The 10,299-nt window shown below is 39.3% G+C and overlaps 1 protein-coding gene across 1 annotated transcript; it reads right to left on the reverse strand.

Annotated features, from left to right (window-relative positions):
- Positions 1-2,729: 2,729 nt before the first annotated feature.
- Positions 2,730-4,074, reverse strand: LOC128059544 (peptide chain release factor 1, mitochondrial-like). Its single transcript, XM_052651958.1, is given in 2 exon segments — positions 2,730-3,755; positions 3,757-4,074. Coding segments are annotated over 2 exon segments (1,344 nt in total).
- Positions 4,075-10,299: the final 6,225 nt, after the last annotated feature.

Here is a 10,299-nt window from a genome sequence, read left to right on the forward strand (position 1 = left end):
AATTGATAAAATAGAAAATCTATTTTCTGTGTTAAATAAAGTAATAATAATATTATTAATATTGATTAAATTAATATAACTATAAATTTTTAATCAGTTCAATCACTCAGTCGTGTCCGACTCCTTGCGACCCCATGGACTGCAGCACACCAGGCCTCCCTGTCCGTCACCAACTCCCAGTGCTTGCTCAAACTCATGTCCATTGAGTCGGTGATGCCATCCAACCAACTCATCCTCTGTCGTCCCCTTCTCCTCCCACCTTCAATCTTTCCCAGCATCAGGGTCTTTTCCAATGAGTCAGTTATTCACATCAGTTGACCAAAGTATTGGAGCTTCAGCTTCAGCATCAATCCTTCCAGTGAATATTCAGGACTGATTTCCTTTAGGTTTGACTCCATTGAATTAATAAGATTAATACGAATTTTAATGTCATTTACTATCAATCCGCTGTTCAAATTTCTAATCTGAAGTCATAATTAAAAAAAAAAATCAGTTTACTTGTTTGAATCTGGATCCAGTTAAGGTCTACACATTGTTATTGTTGATATGTCTAAGTCTTTTTAATCTGCAGATTTCTTTATCCCCTTTGCTTTTCTCCTTGCAGTTTAATTGTTGAAGAAACTGGTCATCTGAACTTTGCTAACTGCTCACCCATAGTGTGTAGCCTGTTCCTTTTTCTCCAATGGTTCTTGTTAACTGGTTGTTAGACCATTCTTTTTTCTTTTATTTCTGAATTGAAATATAGTTGATATACCTTATTATGTTACGTTCAGGTGTAGTGATTTGACACTGGCTTACATTTTGAAATGATCACCACAATATGTCTGGTAGCAATCTGTCCCCATACAAACAATGTTATTACAATATTATTGGCCATATTCCTTATACTATATATTATATCCCCATGGCTTATTGATTTTATAACTGAGAGCTTGTGCCTTGTAATCTCCTCTACCTTTTGCTCCCCATTCCCACCTCCTCCCCTGTGGAAACCACCTGTTTGTTCTCTGTATTTATTGTCTCTGTTTTTAATTAAAATTTATTGTATTTTTGTATAAGAATAGTTTTTTAATTAAAAAAATTAATTTTGAAGGGCTTCCCAGGTGGCTTAGTGGTAAAGAATCCACCAGCCAATGAAGGAGATGCAGGTTCAATTACTGGGTTGGGAATATCCCCTGGAAAGGAAATGGCAACCCACTCCAGTATTCTTGCCTGGGACATCCCATGGCCAGAGAAGGCTGATGGGTTACACTCCAGGGGGTGGCAAGAGTTGGACACAAGTTAGCAACTAAACAATAAAAACACATAGTTGATTTACAATTTGTGTTAGTTTCTGTATGGCAATTTTATATATATATATGTATACACACACATATATATGATATATGAATATATATTCATATTCTTTTCCATTATGGGTTTTGCAGGTTATTGGATATAGTTCCCTGTGCTATACATTGGGATCTTGTTGTCTAGTTTTTTTTTTTTTTGTCTAGTTTTTATACAGTAATCTGTATCTGCTAATCCGAAACTCCTAATTTATCTCTCCTCCTCTTTCCATTTTGGTAACCATAAATTTGTTTCCTAAGTCTGTGAGTCTGTTTCCGCTTTGTAAATAAGGTCATTTGTATTATATTTTAGATTTCATATATAAGTGATATCATATATTTGTCCTCCTCTTTTTGACTTCCTTTGCTCGTATGATAATCTCTAGGTTCATCCGTGTTGCTACACATCTTTGTTTTTTAGATTTCACATACAGGTGAGATCATATGGTGCTTGTCATTCTCTGTCTGACTTATTTCACTTTTAGCATAATACCCTCTAATCTTTTCATGTTGTCACAAATGGCAAGATTTCATTTTTAAATGACTGAATAATAATATTGCATATTATTATTATATACAAATATATAAAGTAATAATCTTTATTTAAAATAACTTTATATAAAGTAATAATAATAATCTTTATCTGTTTATCTATTAACAAATACTTAGGTTGCTTCCATAATGGCTATTATAAAGAATGTTACAATAAACGTTGGAGTGCACAAATATTTTTGAGTATGTTTTGGTTTGCTTTTTTTTTTTTTTATACCACATTTGTGAATGTTTATTAAGTCAGAACAATAAGAAACAGAAGCCAGAGAGTCTGCTTTAAATATTGACTTGTAGTTTGCACAGTACAGAGTTCATTCAGCTCTCACAGAGCTCGACCATCTGTATACTAGCGCTCATCATTATCGACTTATATTCTTCACAACTTTTATTTATTTTTTTTATTTAAAAGTAGTAGTTTAAGTCCTAACACTGACTTGAATAATGGTACGTTGTCTTTAAGGAAGTTTATAAGTTTATATCACTAGATTTTACCATGGGCAAAGTCCTGAAGTAATAGATTTAAAATGTGTTTAAATTAATTTATAGACGGTTTAAAAAAAAGGTATATACAGAGAACAAATGATCTGCTCTAAATCACAGTCAGTTCTCAATACCTTCTCTTTCCGATGATGCATACTTTGGTTCTACATGAAGAGTTGGACTGTACAGGAAACCTAAAATAAAACTCTTAGGTCAAGAAATATGACTTGATTCATTAAAAAAATATTTTTGTGAGTACTGTGTATTTTTAGCTGCACTTTATCAACTTTCATAAAGGCTTCCTTGCTTTGGTCTGCTTCTTGATATAGGCCCATTTCATTTCTATAATAATTAATTATAAACCCGACTTTATTTGACTAATTTAAGGTTTTCATCCAAAAATTCAGTAATGGCTTCTTCATCCGCTGAATGAAGTAGTCTCTGAATTAGCTGATCCAAGCACTTCTCCCCACATAAAAATTCCTTAATATTACGCACTTCATATGCTATCCTGTGGTCAGTGACTCTATCCTGGGTGAAATTATATGTCCGGATTCTCTCTGACTGGGCTCGTGTTCCCACCTGCAGTTTTCTTGCACTTCGTTGCTGACACTTGTCTTTCTCAATAATCTGCTGGTAGAGTCTAGCTCTCAACACACGCAGAGCTATTTCTTTGTTTTTTATCTGTGATCGTTCTTGCTGGCATTCCACTACAAGTCCTGTGGGGATGTGGACAAGTCTGACAGCACTATCAGTTGTATTAACATGCTGCCCTCCTGCGCCTTTGGCTCGGAATGTATCTATTCGTAAGTCCTTAGGGTCCACTTTCACATCGACCTCATCTGGGTGGGGGAGGACGATCACCGACATCGTTCCCGTGTGAATACGCTGCATCCGGGATGACAGCCCCACCTCGGGGATTTGCTGAACCCGGTGAATCCCACCTTCGTACTTCAAGTGCTTATAGACGTTATCACCGGAAATTCGGGCCGCCGCGTGATGTAGCCCACCATAATCAGCTGGTGTATAATTCAGAAGTTCAAATCTCCAGTGTTTGTAGCTTGAATAATTTTGGTACATATCAAATATTTCTCGGGTAAATTGTTGGCAGATATCACCTCCAGTCGTTCTTCCAGATGTCACTTCTAAAATAACATCATTTTTGTCATATTTCTCCTTTGGCAGTAGACTCTGGAAAAGCTCACTGTATAACATGTTGATTTTCTGAGCAATGGTTTGCCTCTCTTCCAATGCAAGTTCTTGTAGCTGTTTTTCATCTTGTTTATTTAGACTTTTACACATGGATTCTAATTCTTCAATGGCTTGTTCAGCCTCCTGAATTTCTTTGTAAATGACCGCAAGCGGGGCCAGCTCAGCATGCCATCGCGTCAAGGAAGGACCTCCGGTCCCCTTCATTGGCAGAGACGTGATGCAAACGATGATCAAGTGTTTGGTACTCCTTATTCAGGTCCTCCATGTATTTTTGTAGTGCTTTATGTTTCCAGAGCATGCTGGTATCTTGATGACAGTATCTCCTGGAGCAATTCTTATTTGACAGACGATGGAGAATGTGATTCCTGTTTCGCCTAAAGACCCACAGCCTTGTGTCAAGAGGGATCTGTGTAAGCTGATGAGAATGGCGATGGACGTGACACTGGAGGTGACCGTTAAGAGACAGATGTCTAAAAAGCCAAGCAAATAGGTGACGATTCATCTCCGCATTGAAGTCGGAACCTTCTTTGATCCACTACATTTCAGCCCATCGGTCACCGGATCCCTTTCACCTCCGGGTTCACCCAGTCTGGGTTAGAGCCCCTTGGTTTGCTTTGAGTAGATATCCAGAATTTAATTTTCTGGATCATGTGGCAGTTTTATTTTTAAGTTTTGAGGAAACTCCATACTGGTTTACACAGTGACTGTGCTAATTTACTGTCCCATTAACAGAGTCGGACACGACTGAAGCGACTTAGCAGCAGCAGCAGTAACAGTGTGCAAAGACACCCTTTTCTCCATATCTTTGACAACACTTGCTATTAGTTGTCTTTTGATAATAGCTATTCTGATAGGTGGTACTAGTGGTAAAGAACCCATCTGCCAATGCAGGAGATATAAGAGACATGGGTTCAGTCCCTAGGTGGGGAAGAGCCCCTTGAAGAGGGCATGGCAACCCACTCCAGTAATTTGCCTGGAGAATCCTTTGGACACAAGAACCTGGTGGGTTACAGTTCATAGGGTGGCACAGAGTCGGATACAACTGAAGCAACTTAGCACATACACATTCTGACAGGTGGGAGGTGATATTTCATTGTGATTTTTCATTTTTGCATTTCTCTCATGATGAGTGATGTTAAACATCTTTTTGTGTGCCTGTTGGCAATCTGCATGTCCTCTTTGGGAAAATGTCTAGTCAAGTCTTCTACCCATTTTTAAATCAGGTTGTTTGTGTTTTTGATGTTGAGTTGTATGAGTTTGTTGTATATTTTTGATAATAATCCCTTATTGGATATATAATATGCAGTATCTTCTCCAGCTGTGTTTTCATTTTGTTGATAGTTTTCTTCACAGTGAAAAAGTTTGATGTAGTGTGGTTTGATTATTTTTTGTTGTTTCCTCTGCCTAAGAAGACATATCAAAAACAGCATTGCTAAGACTTCACTTTCACTTTTCACTTTCATGCATTGGAGAAGGAAATGGCAACCCACTCCAGTGTTCTTGCCTGGAGAATCCCAGGGACGAGGGAGCCTGGTGGGCTGCCGTCTATGGGGTCTCACAGAGTTGGACACGACTGAAGTGACTTAGCAGCAGCAGCAAGACATTAAAAGGTGAACTATCTATGTTTCCTTCTAGGAATTTTATAGTTTTTGCATCTGTTCAGATGATCATATGAATTTTATTCTTCATTTTGTTAATGAGGTGTATACTGTTCATTGGTTTGTGTGTATTCAATCAACCTTGCATTTCTGGGATAAACCCCACTTGATCATGGTATATGATCCTTTTAACGTATTGCTGAATTTGATTTGCTAATATTTAGTTGAGGATTTTTGCATCTATGTTTATCTGCAGTATTGACCTATAATTTCTATGGTACATGTGTATGGTATCTTGTGCATGGTATCTTTGTCTGGTTTTGGTATCAGAGTAATGCGGGCCTTGGCTAATGAGTTCAGAAGGGTTCCTTCTTTAATTTTTTTGGAGTATATTCAGAAGGGTAAAGGTTAACTCTTCTTAAATGTTTTGTATAATTCAGCTGTGAAACTATCTTGTCCTGAGCTTTTTGTTAGATTTTTTAAAAATTACTGAGTCAGTTTAATTGTTGGTAATTTGCCCATTCATATTTTCTATTTATTCCTGATTCATTCTTGGAAGATTGTATATTTCTAGGAATTTACCCATTTCTTTTGGGTTGTCCATTTTTATTGGTGTATAATTGTTCATAGTCACCTCTTATGATTCTTTGTGTTTCTGGGGTGTCAGTTGTAACTTGTTTCATTTCTTTTTTTTAAGTATCTATTTATCTATTTTTGGCTGTGCCGGGTCTTTGCTGCCCTGCAGGCTTTTCTCACTGCTCTGAATGGGGCTAGTCTCCAGCTGAGGTGTGTGAGCTTCTCATTGCGGTGGCCTCTCTTAGTGTGGAGCAGTCTCTAGGCACACAGGCTTCAGTGCTTGCGGCACATGGGCTCAACAGTTGCAGCTCCTGGGCTCTAGAGCAGCAGGCTCTGTAGTTGTGGTGCAACTAAGCACATTGCATAGCTGCTTCACGGCACGTGGGGTCTTAGCTGCTTCACAGCGTGTGGGGTCTTAGCTGCTTCACGGCACGTGGGGTCTTAGCTGCTTCACGGCGTGTGGGGTCTTAGATGCTTCACGGCACGTGGGGTCTTAGCTGCTTCACGGCACGTGGGGTCTTAGCTGCTGCAAGGCGTGTGGGGTCTTAGCTGCTTCACAGCGTGTGGGGTCTTAGCTGCTTCACGGCACGTGGGGTCTTAGCTGCTTCACGGCGTGTGGGGTCTTAGCTGCTGCATGGCGTGTGGGGTCTTAGCTGCTTCACAGCGTGTGGGGTCTTAGCTGCTTCACGGCGTGTGGGGTCTTCCCAGATCAGGAACTGAACTCATGTCTCCTGAATTGGCAGCCAGATTCTTCAACCCTGAGCCACCATGAAAGCCCTCTCTTTTATTTCTGATCTTATTTGTATGGGCCCTCTATCTTTTCTGCTTGATTAGAATGGCTAAAGATTTATCAATTTTATCTTTTCAAACAAGCAGCTCTTAGTTTCATTCATCTTTTCTGTGTTTATTTTAGTATGTATTTAATCAATTTCTACTCTTATTTTTATGATTTCTTTCCTTGTAACTGGGTTTTCTTTGTTCTTCTTTTTCTAGCTCCTTTAGGTGTAAGGTTAAACTGCTTATCTGAGATTTTTCTTGTTTCCTGAGGTAGACTTGTATTGCTATAAACTTCCTTCTTAGAACTGCTTTTGCGGGATCTCATAGATTATTGATCATTGTGTTTCCATGTTCTCTTGTCTCCAGGTACTTCTTGATTTCTTCTTTGATTTCTTCAGTGACCCATGGGTTGTTTATAACATATCATTTAGACTCATGTATTTGTTTTTTTGAAGTTTTTTTTTCCCCTTATAGTTGACTTCTAGTTTCATACCAGAAGTTGGAAAAGATGCTTGATATGATTTTAGTCTTACTAACTTTATTGTGACTTTTTTGTGGCCTAGCATGTAATCTATCCTGGAGAATGTTTCATGCATACTTGAAGTGTGTAGTCTGCTGTTTTGGCATGGGATGTTCTTTATATATCTATTAAGTCCATCTGATATAATGTGTTGTCTAATGTTAGTATTTTTCTGTTGATTTTCTGTCTGGATGTGTTTATAAGTTTTTAGTTGGTGCTTACCATGAGGTAAACACATCATTAAGTTGATAATTAAGTTTGAATACATTCTAACCACCATACCTTTTCACTCCCACCCACATATGTTTACTCTTTGTGACATCATATTTTATATCCTTTTTATATCCTACTTTGTCTTTAAGCTTCCTTCTAGCTTTAGGTGGTTGATCCTCTACCTTTACTGTATGTTTGTCTTTACCAATGACTTTTAGAAAATTATTTGTTTATGTATGTATTTAAATGGCTATTTGGGTCTCAGTTGCAGCATGCAGACTCTTAGTTGAGGCATGTGGGATCTAGTTCCCTGACCAGGAATTGAACCTGCGGCCTCTGCGTTGGGAGTGTGGAGTTTTAACCACCGGACTACCAGAGGAGTCCCACCAGGGATGTCCCACTAGTGACTTTCTATGACTTCCCTATTTCTAGTTCTGGGCTTTTCTGCTTAGAGAAGTATCTTTAACATTTCTTATAAACCTGGCTTCGTGGTGGTGAACTCTTTTAGCTTTTGCTCTTCTGTAAAACTCTGCATCTCTTCTTCAAATCTGAATGGTAAGTTTTCCAGGTGGAGTGTTCTTGGTGGTAGGTTTTATTCCTTTCATCTACTCCCTTTTGTCCTGCAGATTTTCTACTGAAAAGTCAGCTAAGAATCTTATGGGTGTTCCCTCATTCAGAACTATTTGCTTTTCTGTTGCTACTTTTAAAATTCTCTTTTTATCTTTAAGTTTTGACATTTAATTACAGTGTGTCTTGATGTGGATCTTGTTGGGTTCATCTTGTTTGTGACTAACTGTGCTTCTGAAATTTAAATGTCTATTTTCTTTCCCAGGTCAGGGAATTTTCTGCTATTATTTCTTCAAATATGTTCTCTTGTCTTTTTCTTGTTTCCTTCTGTGCCTGCTATAATATTAGTACATTTGGTATTGTCTTAGAGGTCTCAAGCTATCTTTGTTTTTTAAAAATTGTTTTTTCTTTCTTTTTTTCTTTCTTTGCTCAGCTTGGGTGACTTCCACTACTCTGTCTTCCAGATTGCTGCTCCTTTCCTCTGTATTATATAATCTACTATTGATTCCATGTAGGGTATTTTTGGAGAAGGCAATGGCAACCCACTCCAGTACTCTTTCCTAGAAAATCCCATGGATGGAGGAGCCTGGTAGGCTGCAGTCCATGGGGTCATGAAGAGTTGGACACTTACTAAGTGACTTCACTTTCACATTTCACTTTCATGCACTGGAGAAGGAAATGGCAACCTACTCCAGCGTTCTTGCTTGGAGAATCCCAGGGACGGGGGAGCCTGGTGGGCTGCCGTCTATGCAGTCACACAGAGTTGGACATGACTGAAGCAGCAGCAGCAGCAGCAGGGTATTTTTAATTTCAGTTATTGTATTCTTCAGCTCTGTTTGTTTCTTCTTTTTATTTTCTCTTTGTTGAAAGTCTTACTGTGTTCATCCATTCTTCTCCTAAGTTCAGTGAGCGTCTTTATGATCATTACCTTGAAATCTTCATTGGATAAGTTGCTTATCTCCACTATACTTAGTTCTTCTGAGGTTTTGTCTTGTTTCTATGTTTGGAGGGCTTCCATGGTGGCTCAGTTGGAATGTGGGAGATCTTGGTTTGATCCCTGGGTTGGGAAGATCCCCTAGAGAAGGGAATGGCTACCCACTCCAGTATTCTGGCCTGGAGAATTCCATGGACTATAGTCCATAGGGTCACAAAGAGTCAGACATGACTGAGTGACTTTCACTTTCATTTTTTCTTTGTTTGGAACATAATCTTCTGCCTCATTTCCCATAGCTTCCTGTGTTTATTTCTACATGTTACATTTGGTTACATTTCCCAATCTTGGAGATGTGGCCTTATGTAGAAGAAGTCTTGTGGGCCCAGAAGCATGTTCCTCTCTAATCATCAGAGCTATATGCTCTGAGGGTGCCCTCTGTGTGAGTTGTATGCATCTTTCTACTGTGGTGGGACCAGCTACCATGGGTGCACTGGTAAGGTTGGCTCCCAATTAGCTGCAAGGTTGTATCTTGTCCAATAGCTGTGGGCCCACTGGAGGGTAGGGTAGTATTTCTGCATGGTTGGCAGTGTAGCCCCAGTTCCAGTTGAGGGGTACACAGGACTGCTTCTAGCTTGCTGGGGGCAGTTCTGGGTCCCTGCATGGCTTTCTACAGGGCTCAGAGGGCTTTGGGCTGGTGCCAGCCTGCTAGAGGGAGGGGCTGGTTCATTGCATTGCTGGCTGTGCAGCCTGGGAGGCTCAGTGGTAATTAGATTTTTGAAGCTTTGTTAGATTCAGATTGGAGTTTTCTGCAGGACCCCTTCATAGATCACATGGTCCCTCTACCTGGAGGTACCTGACATCTAGTTTAAATATATTCTAACTACTAGTGTCACCTCTTTGGGATGGCATTGATGGTTAATGCCTAGATCCATTAATTCACTTGAAGTTTTAGACTGGTGGTATTCTAATTCTGTTATTCATTCTTCCTTTCTTAGTTGGAATACTATTTGGCCACAAAGTAGTAGAGTTTACATAGGAAAGTCAGGATAAACATTTGATTCTCTTTATCAGTGTTCAGAATGATAAGCCAGTTCACTAGTATCCCTCAACAGTGACCAATACATTTTATTTTGCATTACTATCTTTACAAACTCATGAAATCAACATATTTGATATATTTAAATTCTTTTCCATTATTATTCATATTGATGCTCAATGGTTCCATCTTTGGTCAAACTGATGCCTGAGCCCCATTGACATGACTCTGTAGTTATTGACAACTTCTCCGTTGTCTGACGAGATGTTCTAAGCTCACCTTTTATTTCTCTGTCCCTAGAATTAGCCCTTTTTGCGTGCTTGCACGCGTGCTAAGTGGTTTCAGTTGTGTCTGACTCTTTGAGACCTCATGGACTGTAGTCTGCCAGGCTCCTCTGTGGGATTCTCCAGGCAAGAATACTAGAGTGGGTTGCCATTCCCTTCTCCAGGGGATGTTCCCAGCACAGGGATCGAACCTGCGTCTCCTGTGACTTCTGCATTGCAGGT

This window comes from Budorcas taxicolor, chromosome 14, assembly GCF_023091745.1.
Source record: "Budorcas taxicolor isolate Tak-1 chromosome 14, Takin1.1, whole genome shotgun sequence".
In the NCBI taxonomy this organism is placed as follows: Eukaryota; Metazoa; Chordata; class Mammalia; order Artiodactyla; family Bovidae; genus Budorcas; species Budorcas taxicolor.